The sequence below is a fragment of the Bos mutus genome, chromosome 4, assembly GCF_027580195.1.
Source record: "Bos mutus isolate GX-2022 chromosome 4, NWIPB_WYAK_1.1, whole genome shotgun sequence".
Classification (NCBI taxonomy): Eukaryota; Metazoa; Chordata; class Mammalia; order Artiodactyla; family Bovidae; genus Bos; species Bos mutus.
In genome coordinates, this window is record NC_091620.1 from 89,120,697 (window position 1) to 89,137,780 (window position 17,084).

The window sequence follows — 17,084 nt, forward strand, 5'->3', positions numbered from 1 at the left end:
TACCTAACGAGACAAAACAACTGTACCCAGAAAATTATATGACACTGATGAAACAAATCAAAGACGACATAAACAGATGGAGAGATATTCCATGTTCCTGGCTAGGAAGACTCAATATTGTGAAAATGACTACACTACCAAATGCAATCTACAGATTCAATTTGATCCCTATCAAATTACCAATGGCATTTTTCACAGAACTCGAACAAAAAATTTCATAATTCATATGGAAACACAAAAGACCCCAAATAGCCAAAGCAGTCTTGAGACAGAAGAATGGAGCTGGAGGAGTCAACTTTCCTGATTTCAGATTATACTATAAAGCTACAGTCATCAAGACAGTATGGTCCTGGCACAAAACAGAAATATAGACCAATGGAACAAGATAGAAAGCCCAGAAATGGTATTTATTTTTGAGTATAGCTTTCCCTAAATTTTCACCTATATGAAACCACTTCTGTAACTTTTATTTATTATTATGTTTATTCTTATGTCCCAGTTTAACCATCATGGCTGTGGAATTTAGCTTCTATCATAATAAACCAGCAATTTTAATTTGTTCTTTGGATTATATCTTTAGAATTTACTATTAGATTTATATCAAGAAACACCTTTGTGTAAATATTGGTCTTTTAGTAAAAATAAGTCATAACTTACAGGGAATGACTTCAGTTCAGTTCAGTTTTGTCTCTCAGTTGTGTCTGACTCTTTGCAACCCCATGAACTGCAGCACGCCAGGCTTCCTTGTCCATCACCAACTCCCAGAGCTTACTCAAACTCATGTCCATCAATTAGGTGATGCCAATCAACCATCTCATCCTCTGTCATTCCCTGCTCCTCCCACTTTCAATCTTTCCTAGCATCAGGGTATTTTCCAATGAAGTTTCAGCTTCAGTATCAGTCCTTCCAATGAATATTCAGGACTGAGTTCCTTTAGGATTGACTGGTTGGATCTCCTTGCAGTCCAAGGGACTCTCAAGAGTCTGTTCCAACACCATAGTTCAAAAAATGACTTAAGAGGCACCAGAAAACTCCTTAATTCCAAGGGGAAAACTGAAGATCTTTTTTTTTTTGAAGAAAAGAAGTCAGTGAAAGTGTTGAATGAAGGTCAAAGAAAGGAAGTTTGTGTTTTCCCAAACCACAAGGCAAAGAATGACCTCAAAGAATAACTTTTCTGTCCTAAGTATGACCCTAAATAATGGGGAAAGGAGGTAATAAATAGCATAACAAAAATTTTATGAAAAAAACAAAAGAACAAAATTATTATGATCTATGGAATGTGGTTTGTAAAATATATTCATTAAAATAACTTTTTTGTTATTGCCTTCTGGGATATTAGAATTTTATTTGTGTTTTAATTTCACATATCATCCTTTCTTATTCCACAAGGTGCTCCCCATAATAATTTCAGGTGATACTGGGATGAAATTGAAAATTAAACGAAAAAATGAAAATGAAATGCTACTAATGAACAAATACTTTAAGAAATATAAATGTTTTTATAGCTCTCTGTCAATTTTAAATATCCATTAGGATCTCATATGTCCTAATATCCCAAATTATAGTTTACTGTATCTCTTTTCAACTATAATTTCACATTTCTTATCCAATAGTAGTTTCATATACTACAAAAACAAAATTTTTTCCTTTGCCTTAACACAGAACCAATCTGAACATTGCCTGTGACATTCCCACTCGTAGCCACAAGATGGACTTGCAAATCAACATTTTGCAGATACACATTTCTCAGGGTGGACTGATGATTTTGTTTCATATTTCTTTGTTATATTTTAACATATCCTTTATTTTTCTTTTCCATTAGCAGTGAGAACTAGTAAGAACAAAACAGATTTAAAAAATTGACCTTCAACGATGTATTCTTTGGGTTGTTATCATGCTCTCTCATTTATAGTTGTTTCATCTAGGACAATGCAAAAATTAATCACACTTACCTTACTCTGTAGATGTTATCATTATTTAACTTATTTTGGAATATTTCAGTGCTTTAGGTTTAAGCTAAGAATATAGGGTACATAGTGTACTTACCTTGGGAAATTCCATTATAAAATCATAAGCATTTGCTTCCTTTGCTGCTTTCTCAATGTCTTCACTAGTCACACCATCTTGTCCATATCTAATATTGTTATTAATGGTGGTTGCAAACAAAACAGGCTCTTGGCTGACCACTCCAAAATGTTTTCGATAATGTCGCACATTTAAAGTTCTGATATCGTTACCATCCACCGTGATCTACAAATCCAAAGGAATGAATCATTGTGATGCCTTTCACTGCATTGCGTTAAGACTGTTTTTACTACTCCAAAACATAAGCTGAGAAGCAGGTTGTTTCAGGAAACAAAGACTGACTATCTTTTGATAAAATATGTATAGCAAGTACATTGCCAATAGATTCTTTCTGGTAGTTGGGAACTAATAAAACCTAAAAAAATTGACTTAAAATTTGGTCAAACTATATGAATATCTTTACCCCATAGACTATAACCTGCAAGGCTCCTCTATCCATGGAATTTTCCAGGCAAGAATACTGGAGTCATTCCCTTCTCCAGGAGATCTTCCCGACCCAAGGACTGAACCAGGGTCTCTTGCATTACAGGCAGATTCTTTACTGTCTGAGCCACCAGGGAAGCCCTAACCCTATGGCTAACATGATCTACAGGCCCTAGCATGATCCACAAATTAGGTATTATGAGGCTATATACTCTAGGAGTCACAAATGTTATTATGTAGACACATGTAAAAAACTTCAGTTTTGTTATTTTAAGACTTATGTGACTTCTGCATTGTTTTCTAGGCAATTCTTTCCTTCCCTTCAACACCATAATCCTCTGCAAAAGATAAAAGTGCATTTTACTCCCTGCTATAAATAATCTTAAATGAACATTGTAGTCTCCATAGATAATGCCATTATCCATTATCCCAACATATTTCAATGACAGAAGCCAAGGTATGATAATCGTAACTCTGGTATTTCACACCAGCTGGTATTCTGTCAGGGCATGGGTAATCCATGCAACTGCTTTATATATGGGATACTTAGCCAATAATTTATTCAATATTAGCATGAATATGTAGGTCTAATGGCACCCCACTCCAGTACGCTTGTCCGGAAAATCCCATGGACGGAGGAGCCTGGTAGGCTGCAGTCCACGGGGTCACGAAGAGTTGGACACGACTGAGCGATTTCACTTTCACTTTTCACTTTCATGCATTGGAGAAGGAAATGGCAACCCACTCCAGTGTTCTTGCCTGGAGAATCCCAGGGACAGGGGAGCCTGGTGGGCTGCCATCTATGGGGTCGCACAGAGTTGGACATGACTGAAGTGACTTAGCAGCAGCAGCAGTATACTCCACATAAAGACTTAAGATGTCAAATTTATGTTTCAGAAGAGTATATTTTCTTTTAAAAGTAACAGCTGAAAATTTGAATAGAAGCATTACAAATTATGCTTCTGTGACTATCATAGTCTTGTTTTCTATGCTATTTACAGGTTAAAAAATTAAGTGCATCATATGGATGATGCAAAAAAATGAGAGTGCATATTTTCTACCGATGTTATTCTATTGGGATGTTTTGAGAGACTGAAATTCTTGTTAAGTTCTGGGTATTACAAATTACTAGTTATTTTCTTTACAGCATTTATTATCTTCTAATATTATATAATTTACTGATTTTATTTATGGCCTGTCTCTGCTTATTAGAATGTAAACTTGATGAGGGCAGAGAGGTTTTTTTTTTTGTTCAGCAGTGTATTCCCAACATATAGAACAATGTCTGGTTCTTGGTAGGTGCTCAATAAATACTTGCTGAATGAATTAATATGCAAGAGAGAAAACAATATGGCTTCTCTCCCAGCCCCACTGTTAAAAATTAAAAGTTGACATAGCTGTAAGTTCTCTGTAACAGGTGGGCATTTCCACGTCTCGTTGTGTGGTCTCTACATGTTCTTACTAGGTGCACTTACAAAGCCGTCATCAGGATCATATAACCTCTGCAGAAGCTGGACTGCTGTACTCTTCCCACTGCCGTTGGGGCCGACCAAGGCTACTGTCTCTCCAGACTTAATTTTGAGATTCAGACCTTTCAAAATCTATTGAAACGTATGGGAGGGAAATTCATAAAAGTAGGATAAGTAAGAATATGATTTTCCTATCTTCAGAAATTTAATATATAATTACAAACAGAAAAATTTTGGCACTTAACAACAAATTTAGATCTTGCTATGTTTGTTTCATGTATGTGTATAATTATCTACACAATTTTGGAAAGTAACAGTAAAAAACTAATAATCTCTCTATCTAAAAAGATCTAAGTTGAGTACTCATAGACTATTAATGAGCCACAGCAAACTTTTCAACTTTTCAGTCAAAATACTTCATGTGAATTTCATGACTACCAAGTTAGAGAAAGTTATATCTTCTAACCTGCAACAACAGGAATGAAACCTTGCCAGATATCTCTGTGAGCCCTTTAAGGAAGTTCTTTCTTAGAATATATTTAACACTGTTGCAAAATATATTCTAAAGTAAAACTGGCAGACTTCTTAGGGATTCCCAAGAATAGTATTTCACTACATCCTCCTATTCTAGTGGTAGATCTCAAAGGAACAATTTAACTTAGGGGGAGTAAGTACTTTTATACTTTTCTCAATACCTGGGGGTTGCTACCAGCAGTTAGTGTCCTGGAACCTGCATTATGAGAGAAACTCCAAAAAACTACCCTCTCAAAATGACAACAGTAATCCTGTTGAGAAACTCTCACCCTTACATATTCTCTTGAATTCTTTCACTCTGATCTCCACATTTGTAATGAAAGAGACTCTTTAAACAGACCAAAGGTAAAACCTTCAAAGGGCCAAGCAGAGAAAAATTCTCTAAAAGAGATGAGAAATAAGGGAACCCAGTGGGAGTACCTCCTCTCCCATCTGCAATTTTACTCTAGAATTCACTTCTGTTCTTTCTTTCAAAGAATTTGTGTTTTGTTTATTTAAAGTGGGTAGATCTTTTTTCCGGGGGAAATTATTATTCATTTTTAAATTTAACAAAAAAAGCTATGTTTCAAAGGTTCGTTTAAAAAATAGTTGTTTAAAACCCAGAGAGCTCTTTACCAAGCAATGTACCGGCAAAACTGCTGCTTAAGTCTCCAGGAAGCCAACCCAAATGTAGTTGCAAAATGGAATTAAAATGCTCTATTTATATTAAGAAAAATGATGGAAGACAACACTATTCCAATAATGGTAATTGAGTAACAAATTTTCTTAAAAATAGCGATCTTTGAAAAAAATAATTTCAATCAAAGACCTAGAAAAAAATAAGGTAGTAGGAGTAGGTAAATATTTTTTTCGATGCAAATTATGCAGGGGATATTTGGACACTGTAAAAGATAGTAAAGGTTGATGGCATTAGTAATTTTACCTATTTCACTTAAAATCATCCTTTTTCTATAAAACAGGTATTTTAGTAGGAATTATTCCTTGAAATCTTTAACAGTAACTCCTTTTTTTAGATAAATACATTAATAAGATGAAAGGATGAAAACAATAGAACAGACACACATATTTTTGCTAGAAATTGTCCAAGACTGAATGATAAAAGGAGAAGGATGCACTTTTGCTGAGTGGTGTGTGTGTGTGTGTGTGTGAGTGTGTGCTTGTGTAAAAGTAAGAGACAGAAAACTGAGGCACAAAAGCTGGTGTAGTAAAGGCTTTAGGGAAGGGAAAAGGGAAAGACACAACATATACACAATTCCCTCAGATTAGAAACTTCAAAAAGTTCACGGAGCTGTCTATGCTGAGTGGGAAAATATCCAGGGACCACCAGTAGGTGGCACCATCAATTCAAGACATTTTTGCTGTGCTCCCAAATTCAGAGTGAAGGAATTGCAGGGAGGTGAAAATACTTTAGTCAGTTGAATACAGGGAAGAGGCTGCAAAATGCAAGTAGTTTTTTCCAGAGTTATTTGTGCATTTGTGATCTTTCCTTCCTTCTTTCCTTCTCCTCTTTATGTGTCTCTATCTCCATCTCTCCCCTCAAATCTCTACACAAAGTAGCCAAATCTTGGTCAGACTAATTCTAAACAATTTCCTGAGAAGTGATCAAGCCAGTGGAAAGTAATATTAGAAAATTGTACATTTCCGTAATTAAATTTTACTTACCTTGATAGATGGTCTTGATGGATAACTGAAAGAAACATTTTTAAATTCCACAGTTCCTTCTATGCATTCCAATTTATAGCCTGTTGTTGAAAAGTTATCTATAGTGGGTTTCTTGGAAAAACAAAGAGGGCAGTATAAATCTTAGAGAAACTAAGCTGACACTCTCTATATTCTAAAAGTAGTTTAAAGATGTGTTTTCTTTTACAATATTTTCCTTTCTGCTTTAGAAGTGCATTGAGTTGGATGTGAAGCCTTGATAAAACACAATCTCCTTATAGAAGAGTTAAAACAATTCCTTTTTCTAAAGCCAATTGGTCAACATGGATTTTGTCCATCTTTTCATTTTAGTGAAATGAGTGTGCCTGTTCTTTGGTTTCCTTCTTGCAGTAATGATAGTTATCTTTCAAATCAATTGGGAGTCTTACCTTATCAATAATGTGGAAAATATTAAAGGCGGCTCCTCTGGCTATAGTGAACGTTTCAAAGTTAGGGGCTGCTGCTCCAATACAATAACTACTATGGATTACACTAAAAAAGACCTACAGAAACAAAAAATAATATTTATCCTTCACAGTTATATAAGAGGGACAACAGAATGAAGTGTATACTTGGTTGAGATTCAGAGGGATTTTAGAGAAATTAGATAGGAAAGATTGGAAGATGTTGTCAAACAGAAAGGAAATATTAGTTAATCCAAATGCAGTTGGCCTTTCCTTAATGTTGAACAATTTCTAATTGTCCCATAATCATCTTGTTATTACCTGTGGGGAAGCTGAGCAGAAAAATCTGCTTACTGAGGACTGCTAGCCATACATGAACCTGGATCGGTGAGGAGGTGAGCTGTACTGTCCCGCATGCTGGTTAACTTCTTAACTTTAAAGGGAAGGATGTTATAGATTTCATTGTCTTAGAGATGCTGTACTATTCTTCCCCAACTTTTCTGATTACTTGTATTAGTGGACAGTTGTCCATTTTCAGACAGACACATCTCTGCCAAAAGACAAATAAGCAAAGAGTCTCACAAGCTAAGTGCTAGTTTCCCTGTCTTATAGATGAGGAAGCTAAAGCTTAGCAAGTTAGTTATAAACCTAGAGCCACACATAAATTGAGGAGGAAAAAGGTGCTAAAAATTTCTCAAACTCAAGTTTTATTTACCAGAAATTAATGAATAGCTTAAAGTCTTAAAAGTAAAAGTCTAAACTTTAAAAGATGACTTTAGTTAACAAAAAAGAAATCTACATAGAATGGGAAGGCCAAATGAGAACTAAAGTATATCAGCCAGATCCATTTAGTTCATCAAGACAAATGAACTTAACCCTGAACTGATATGTTTATTATTGAAACTTAGGAGCGTAAGTGAAAAAATTATAATTTAATGTATAACCATTAAGAGTTTAAAAAACTCTAAGTTGTGATGCTGAACATAGCTGTATATAGTTTGTTTTAAACATTACCATGAGCTGAAAGGACAGAGGAAGAGTAGGAGAGTCCAATCTACAGAATATTTCCAGAAGAAGACATTTAGAAAGGTGAATGCAGAGCGCCCTCTTATCTCAGCAAGATGGAAAGAAAACAGTCTTACAAGAGACTGGTCTTTTTGACTCCTGGATTAAGATGACTCTAACTCCCAGTGAAGAATTCAATTATGATTCTTTCAAAAGCATCATGCCTTTAGAAGACACTAAATCATACTGGATGAGTAAATCCTGACAACATACAACTATAAAGGCGCATACAAATCATTTGAAGGAAAGAAATACTTGTTTATTAAAACACTCATCTCTAAATATTCACTATCATTCAAAGAGAAATTTTTAATAAACGCTAGGTAAGAAAAGATTATCTAAGCCAGTTACCTGTGTTCTCAAATAAGACTTACAGCAAGAACAGTTCCGATGGTATAATCAGGTTCTCCACTAAGAATCAAGGAGGTTCCATACCAAAAAGCAAGTCCATAGGTTCCATTCATAAAGAAGTACACAGCTCCAAGAGAGAGTTTTGAAGCAATAGCTTTTTTTATGCCAACATCCTTTGCATCTTTTAGATTCTGCGTATACCTTTAAAAGGCACAACAAAATATAATAATCTTGAGTGATAGTCACTCAGTCGTGTCTGACCCTTTGCAACGCCATGGACTATAGCCCATCAGGCTCTTCTGTCTATGGAATTCTCCAGCCAAGAATACTAGAGTGGATTGCCATTTCCTTCTCCAACCTTGATAAAGTGAAACAAGTTGCTGAAAAACAAAGATTCTAGCCATGAAATGAGTCCTTAATTTTCCTCTTCACTTTAGAGGAATAACTTTGGGATGACAATTATTTCTGGGAAGAGATTTGCTGTCTAAATTTTGAAAATTTCTTCAAATTCCATTTCCATTTAATTTTCTTCAGGTAAAAGTTAAAGTAATTATTTTTGTTATGAATAAGATGAAGAGCAGGCTCACACTTAGCAGAATAATTTCCATTGATCTTTGTATTGACCTCCCTATTCTGATGTCTGTGTATATATGTGAAAAGATGCCTGGAATGATAGTCACTAAATATTAATTGTTTTTCTGAAGAGGGTGAAACAAGGTGAGTTATTTTTCTTCTGTATATTTCTCCAATGGTTTGAATTTTTATAATATGGCTGCAACACTTTTACACAAATTATAAAGTTATTGATCTTATTTAACAAAACAAAAAACAACCACCAAAAAAAAAGTTGCAGCTGTGACGTCAGACAGAGATGTGTTCCCATTACAGCTGGACCACTGACTTCTGGTGGAAATAGCCTCAGGGGGAAATAAAAGCAAGTGTATATTATCATAATTAAAGAAACAGACCTTTGAATTTCTTTCTCCTGGGCCCCAAAGGCTATGACTGTTCGGATTGATGACAAGACTTCTTCTGCTACAGCGCCAGCTTTGGAATAGGCATTTAATTCCTTACTGGATAATGAAATAACTATCTATAATAAACAAAGACCACAGTTAACCTAAGAATAACTTAGGGTAGACAAATACCATATGATATCACTTACATGTGGAATCCAAAAGACGGCTACAAATGAACTTATCTACAAAACAGAAATAGAGTTATAGATGTAAAAGATACATTTCTGGCTACCCTGGATAAGGGTAAGGGGACAAATTAGCAGACTGAATTTGACACATGCAAACATATATACATAATAGATAAGTAATAAGGAACTACTGTAGAGCACAAGGAAGTCTACTCAACACTCTGTAATGGCCTATATAGGAAGAGACACTAAAAAAGAATGGATATATGTATATGTATAACAGATTCACTTAGTTGTACACCTTCAACTAACACAATATTGTAAATTATACCCCAGTAAAAAATAAAGTGTGATCGATTATCAGAAAAAAAAAAGAATAACCTGAGATACTAACAATGTGCAGAGAATTTAATTCAGGTAGAACCTAGAATGACAAAATTTTACTATTGAAAAGATACTTACAACATTCTAACTCAGTCAGTTTGCAAATAAGGAAATCAACGATGACAGATACTGACTTTTTAGAATCTCGCAGCAGTGAATAAGCTTAGCTTAACATAACCTAGAGTCTAAATCTCTGTTTTCCCTTCTAATGGAGCTTCACTGTTTTTTCTCTATATTTTTAAAAGCTTAGAAAATGAGTATCTATCTCAATACTGTTTGGAAAAATTTGATTTGGAGAAGAATATTAGGGACATGGCTCTTCTTAAGTGTATTTTGGAAATTAGTGTGCCTGATCTGACTTGATTTGATTTCTTACTATGTAAAAAGAAAAAAAGAAAGACTTCCCAAGGGTGAGTTAGGGACTTGTAGCAAGAAGAGGAATGAGAGAGAGAAAGACTACTTCTTGGTGACATTAGTCAATTTTACTTGATTTCTCAAAATTTTTAATCAGCATGTGCCTTTTTCTCTATTATACATCTCACTTACTATTCCTTTAATAAGTGAAGGATTTAATTTAGTAATTAGCATAACAGTTCAATGAAAGGAAGCAGGGAAATTGTCCTTAGGGTTATGAGTCTATAACTGTGGCTTGCTCCCATAACAAATCAATCCACTTTCAAAATACACTCCACATAATTGGAACTAATTTTGTGTAAGACATGTTCAGGTGTTTGCTAAAGCAGAAGGTATTACAAACTGAGTAATCCTCATTATTTATCGAATTCACTTAATAAAGATAGCTATTTCTATAATGTATCACTGAAAGGGAAGCTGCACATAGCAAAAAACCTTGTAGTAGGTTGGCCAAAAAATTCATTTGGGCTTTTCTGTAACATCTTATCAAAAAACCCAAACAAACTTTTTGGCCAACCCAATACATATCAACATTCAATAAATACTTGTCGAATTAAGTTGAATTAAAAGATGCTAGAAACCATCCAGCCTGGCTTCTTCAGTCATTTAGATAATTTTGACTTTGCTTCCTATTGCAACCAGTTAATAACAAGAGCAGACTTTAGTTTCCCCCACTGCTGTTCTTTTTAAACTCATTGTCCACTTCACTTCCTGGGAAGTTATAGCTCTGATTTTAGTAACATGGGTAATTTTCCTACTGAGGGGTCCTCATTTCTGGTAAGCTGGGGATGAAGATTTTGACAAGGGTTACAAGGTCAACACTAGAACTCACTAAATAAAGATCTGTTGTCTAAACACCCAAATCTATTGTGAAGGGATTTTTAATCAGAATATGTTTTATTGCTGAAAGTTCTTGTTTGGTTGAATTTGTATATAGCTAACAAATAAACTCAGTGAATTTTATGGTTTTGACTTCCATAAAGAACAATTAGCTTTGAAAAATTTTAAACTCAAAAAAACCCCAAAACAAAACAAAACTCATCTTTCAAGAGTACACTGTGCCTCCAATCTAGGAAATGGGTATACACATTGGTAGTATTGCCAAAGACTTAACATGGAGAGAGATATTAAGGATATATTGGTGCAGGGATATATATATTTTGCCCTTCACAAAGGGCACTGATTTCAAAACCAGGCTGTAAATAGGTTAATATCTTGTAAAGAGATTAATATTCACACTATAACAGTGATAAAATATAACTTGTGTAAATACATAATTTGTTTTAAAAAATTGAAACAGATTGACATAATATATAAACATATACATTAGCAGACATTTTAAGTGGTTATTCAGAGCCTAATAAAATATAAATTTGGAATGGTTGACATAAAATAGTCACATAACAGCTTAAATGTTTACTGTTTTAGGATTTCTCCATTCTGTTCTAGTGAAATTAATTGAAACACAATTATCTGGGAATTTAAAATACACAAGATTTTTCCAGCATTCAATGTATAGTGGCATAAAACTTTATCCATGCTAGTATTCGAAACTGCATTAAGTTCTAAATGAAAGTAATATTCTTCGACGTTAGTGAGATATTAAACCCAGACTTCATTGTAGTCAAATTACTTGAAGATAGAAAGGCGGTTAATGATAAACAAAATCAAAAGCATTTGTGACATATAATATTCTTTCTTATTTGGGGACACATAAATATAGAACTGCCTTCTTTTTATACAATCTCAGTAAAATATCTTCACATTCTTGCTTTCAGTCAACACTGCATTAGCCATCTTACCTACCCTAGAAAATATGGCTGCTGAAGCAATTATAAGAGGGGACGTGGACAGAGTCACCAGTGTGAGTTTCCAGCCCTTCACCAAACCGATTGCCAGGCCAACAGAAAAAGTAGACATGTTTTGAAACAACAGAGCAATCTTGTCTCCAATACCATCATTGATTTTGTTGATGTCCCTGAAGCAAGAAAATACATGAAATTAAGTCATTTGTACATCACATATAAGAACAAAGTTGATAAACTGCATATCCATCCTCTTACTCAGTCATGCGCGTATTAAGTTCACCGATGTCACAACTATCAAACCAGCTGATGTCCTGACCCAAAACTGAATGGAAAAACTGTTTTCGAATTCTCTTGGTCTGTCGTGCTGCAGTCATGACCCAAAACGAAATCTGTATGTAGCCAAAAATCAAGGCAGTAACTCCTATTCCAACATAATACAAGGTTAACCTGAAAAAAAGATTATTGGAAATTTTAGTGAGACTGAAGTACACCTTTTTTTCCTTTGTTACCAAAAAATGAAATTTGTCATATTTGATTAAGAGAGTTTGTGCTAAAGCACATAATTAAAAATAAACCACCACCAGAAAGGCTGAGTATGTTGATAGAGGAATCTAGGTTACCCTCGTATGACACTCAGAATATACCTCTCTTATTCAGCAATATGTGAACCGTGAACTTCCTGATGTGCAAGCTGGTTTTAGAAAAGGCAGAGGAACCAGAGATCAAATTGCTAACATCCGCTGGATCATGGAAATAGCAAGAGAGTTCCAGAAAAGCATCTATTTCTGCTTTATTGACTATGCCAAAGCCTTTGACTGTGTGGATCACAATAAACTGTGGAAAATTCTGAAAGAGATGGGAATACCAGACCACCTGATCTGCCTCTTGAGAAATCTGTATGCAGGTCAGAAAGCAACAGTTAGAACTGGACATGGAACAACAGACTGGTTCCAAATACGAAAAGGAGTTTGTCAAGGCTGTATATTGTCACCTGTTTATTTAACTTATATGCAGAGTACATCATGAGAAATGCTGGACTGGACGAAACACAAGCTGGAATCAAGATTGCTGGGAGAAATATCAATAACCTCAGATATGCAGATGATACCACCCTTATGGCAGAAAGTGAAGAGGAACTCAAAAGCCTCTTGATGAAAGTGAAAGTGGAGAGTGAACAAGTTGGCTTAAAGCTCAACATTCAGAAAACGAAGATCATGGCATCTGGTCCCATCACTTCATGGGAAATAGATGGGGAAACAGTGGAAACAGTGTCAGACTTTATTTTTCTGGGCTCCAAAATCACTGCAGATGGTGATTGCAGACATGAAATTAAAAGACGCTTACTCCTTGGAAGGAAAGTTATGACCAACCTAGATAGCATATTCAAAAGCAGAGACATTACTTTGCCAACAAAGGTCCGTCTAGTCAAGGCTATGGTTTTTCCTGTGGTCATGTATGGATTTGAGAGTTGGACAGTGAAGAAAGCTGAGCGCTGAAGAATTGATGCTTTTGAACTGTGGTGTTGGAGAAGACTCTTGAGAGTCCCTTGGACTGCAAGGAGATCCAACCAGTCCATTCTGAAGGAGATCAGCCCTGGGATTTCTTTGGAAGGAATGATGCTAAAGCTGAAACTCCAGTACTTTGGCCACCTCATGTGAAGAGTTGACTCATTGGAAAAGACTCTGATGCTGGGAGGGATTGCGGGCAGGAGGAGAAGGGGACGCCAGAGGATGAGATGGCTGGATGACATCACTGACTCGATGGACATGAGTCTGAGTGAACTCCAGGAGTTGGTGATGGACAGGGAGGCCTGGCGTGCTGGGATTTGTGGTGTCGCAAAGAGTCGGACATGACTGAGCAACTGACCTGATCTGATCTGATCTGATGTTATTAGCATAGCTTGGTATTTCAAAATACGTTTGTTAGTTATAGTTTCTTTCTATATTTTTAATACTTTCATTTGAAAGTGCTACATTGACATAATTATTTTAGTTGTATATGGAAAACATACAAAAAGGGAGAGTAAAGAAATGATAGTAGTCAAAAGTATTTTATAAAATGCTTTAAATATATATTTTAAATGCTTTAAATATATATATATATAATACACCATTAAATCCAAAATTATCCAACTTAAATAATTTACCCTGAGGAAATATGTACAAAGATTAATCTAGATGAATGTTTATTGTAGCATTAATACATAAAATTGTAAACATTCTAAATATCTAACAGTGGTAGACCAGATAAGAAATGTATTCATTTCATGCCAAAATCTATGGGACACAGCAAGTTCAGTACTAAGGAGAAGTTCACAGCAGGCCTATAAATAAGAAAAATCTCAAATAAATAATCTAACTTAACACCTCATGGAACTAGAAAAAGAAAAAGAAGTGAAGCCTGAAGACAGTGGCAAGCAGAAATAAATGAAATAGAGACTAAAAACAACAGAAAATATGAATGAAACTAAAAGCTGGTTCTTTGAAAAGATAAAATTGACAGAACTTTGGCTGAACTTACTAAGAAAAAAGAAAAGGCTTAGATAAAATCAGAAACAAAAGAGGAGAAATTACAACAGATACCAAAGAAATACAAAGGATTATAAGAGAATATAATGAACAGTTATTTGCCAACAAGTTGGACAACCTAGAAGAAATAGATCGGTTCTTGGAATCAGACAAGCTTTCAAATAAACAGATGGGATGACTTCAAACCAAAAAGTTTTGCACAACAAAGGAAATTATCAACAAAATAGAAAGACAATCTACGGAATGGGAGAAGATATTTACAAGTCATATATCTAATATTATATATATATATCAGGAGATGCAGGTTCAATCCCTGGGTTGGGAAGATCTCTGGAGAAGGAGACAGCAACCCATTCCAATATTCTTGCCTGGGAAATCCCAAGGACAGAGGAGCCTGGCAGACTACAGTCCATGGAGTCCTAAAAGAGTTGGACAGGACTTAGGGACTAACAAAAAGGTGAGTCAGGAGAGTTAGTGAAGATAAAAAGAGTGATTAAGAAAATTTCCTTTGAGGAAATGATATAATGGCTGGGATCCAAGATATATAAAAATTAATGAAAATCAACAAGGAAAAAACAGACAATCTAAATAAAAAATGGGCTGAGGATCGGGAGAGACATTTTTCCAAAGAAAGCATACAGATGGCCAAGAGACACATGAAAATATGTTGAATATCACTTATCATCAGGGAAATGCAAATCAAAACCACAATGAGATATCACTTCACATCTGTTAAAATGGCTATTATCACAAAAACAGGAAATAACAAGTGTTGGTGGGGATGTGAAGTGAAGGGAATCCTTGTGCACTGTTGCTGGGAATTTAAATTGGTGAAGCCACTATGGAAAACAGTATGGAGATTCCTCAAAAAATTAAGAATAGAACTATCATATAATCCAGATATTCCACTCTGGGTATTTATCTGAAAAATATAAAACCAATAATTTGAAAAGACATACGCTCCTCTACATTCATCACAGTATTATTTGCAATAGCCAAGATATGAAAACAACCTCAGTGCCACTGATGGATCAATGGCTATATATATATATATATATATATCAGGAGGTGCAGGTTCAATCCCTGGGTCAGGAAGATCCCTGAAGAAGGAAATGGCAACCCATTTCAATATTCTTGCTTGGGAAATCCCAAGGACAGAGGAGCCTGGCAGATTACAGGAGAGTTAGTGAAGATAAAAAGAATGATTAAGAAAATTTCCTTTGAGAAAATGATATAATGGCTGGGATTCAAAAGAAGAAATGGAACCAGCCATGAAAAAGCAAGAAAAGCATTGCAGGAACAGAGAAGAGCAAGTAATACAATCAGAGGCAGGAAAGAGCTTACCATATTCCCAGAACAAAAACAGTCCAAAGTGGTATGAAATTGTAAGGCTGGAGAATTTGGCAAGTCATAGGGCTCTTAGCTATGGTGCACTGCACAAGTTTTATTCCAAGAGATAAGAAGACCATTTAAACATACAATGTCCTTCTCTATTCAACTTTTAAAGATTACTCTGGATCCACTCTGGAGAATGGATGAAGGCAACAACGAAAGAAAAAAAAAAAAAGACAGTTTAGATAGGAGGCAATTGCAATGGTCACAGTAAGAAAGATGGAGGCTTGGATGTAGACGGTGGAAGCTGTTTGCAAAGAGGTAGACATATTCTAGTTATATTTTGGAAATACAACAACAAACAAGAATTGCCAATGTACTGGATGTGAGGAAAGCAGGAAGGGAAGAAAGGAAGCATAACTGCTTAGATTTTGTCCTGAGCAACTGAATGAATGGGGTGCCATTTACAGATGTGGGCAGGTGACAGAGGAACAGATTTGCAGGAGATATCAAGTGTTTTGATTTAGACATAAGTCTGACATGCCTATTAAACATCAAAGTGGATACCAAATAACAAGTTGAAAATGAGAAGCTGAAGTGCTGGAGATGGGTATTGGCTGGAGATGAAAATTTGAGTCAACAGCTGATAGGTGGCAATTAAAGTACTGGCTGAGATCATCCACAGAGACAGAGAATAAAGTGTAGATATCAATAAAAAAAAAGAGAATAAGACCAAGGACTGAGCTCCAGTACTCTCCAAACATGGTAGAGTTTAAGAAGAAGACAAAGAACCAGTAAAGAAAGAATTTCCTCTGTCCATGAAATTCTCCAGGCAAGAATACTGGAGTGTGTTGCCATGCCTTCCTCCAGGGGATCTCCCCAACCCAGGGATTGAACCCAGGTCTTCTGCACTGCAGGGGATTCTTTACTGTCTGAGCCACAAGGGAAGCCCAACAGTAGTATAAGGATAACCATATCAATAACTGCAACAAAAATGAGAGGACAGAAGCCCTTATATTTGTGGGCATTTGATTTTTAGCAAAAGTGCCAAGGCAATTCAATGTGGAAAAAACGTTTTTTTAAGAAATAGTCTTGGGACAAATGAATAGCCACATGCAAAAAGAAGTTAGACCCTTACCTCACAATAGTCACAAAAATAAACTCAAAATGGATCAAAAACCTAAGGATGAGCTAAAATGTTGAAATTTCTAGAAGAAAATATAGAAGAGAATTTTCATGATCCTATGCAAAGAATTCCTAAGTCCAAAAGGGAAATTCATAAACAAAAAACTTGATAAACTGTACCTAATCAAAATTTAAAACTTTTCTGCCTCAAAAGGAATCTTTAAGAAAATGAGAAAAGGAGCCACACACTAGGAGAAAATATATGCCAGTCATATATCTGACAAAGAACTCATATCTAGAATTTATAAAGAACTCTT

At 35.3% G+C, this 17,084-nt stretch overlaps 1 protein-coding gene across 1 annotated transcript in view; it reads right to left on the bottom strand.

The window, feature by feature from the left end:
• Positions 1-17,084, bottom strand: part of ABCB5 (ATP binding cassette subfamily B member 5) — a 115,186-nt gene that overhangs the window by 86,782 nt on the left and 11,320 nt on the right. The window contains exons 5-12 of the mRNA XM_005901241.2: positions 12,038-12,229; positions 11,781-11,952; positions 8,998-9,122; positions 8,053-8,230; positions 6,599-6,712; positions 6,174-6,284; positions 3,984-4,109; positions 2,047-2,250 (exon numbers count right to left, since the gene is read on the bottom strand). Of these exons, the coding sequence (XP_005901303.2) occupies positions 2,047-2,250; positions 3,984-4,109; positions 6,174-6,284; positions 6,599-6,712; positions 8,053-8,230; positions 8,998-9,122; positions 11,781-11,952; positions 12,038-12,229 (1,222 nt within the window). The remainder of the gene's footprint in view (positions 1-2,046; positions 2,251-3,983; positions 4,110-6,173; positions 6,285-6,598; positions 6,713-8,052; positions 8,231-8,997; positions 9,123-11,780; positions 11,953-12,037; positions 12,230-17,084) is intronic.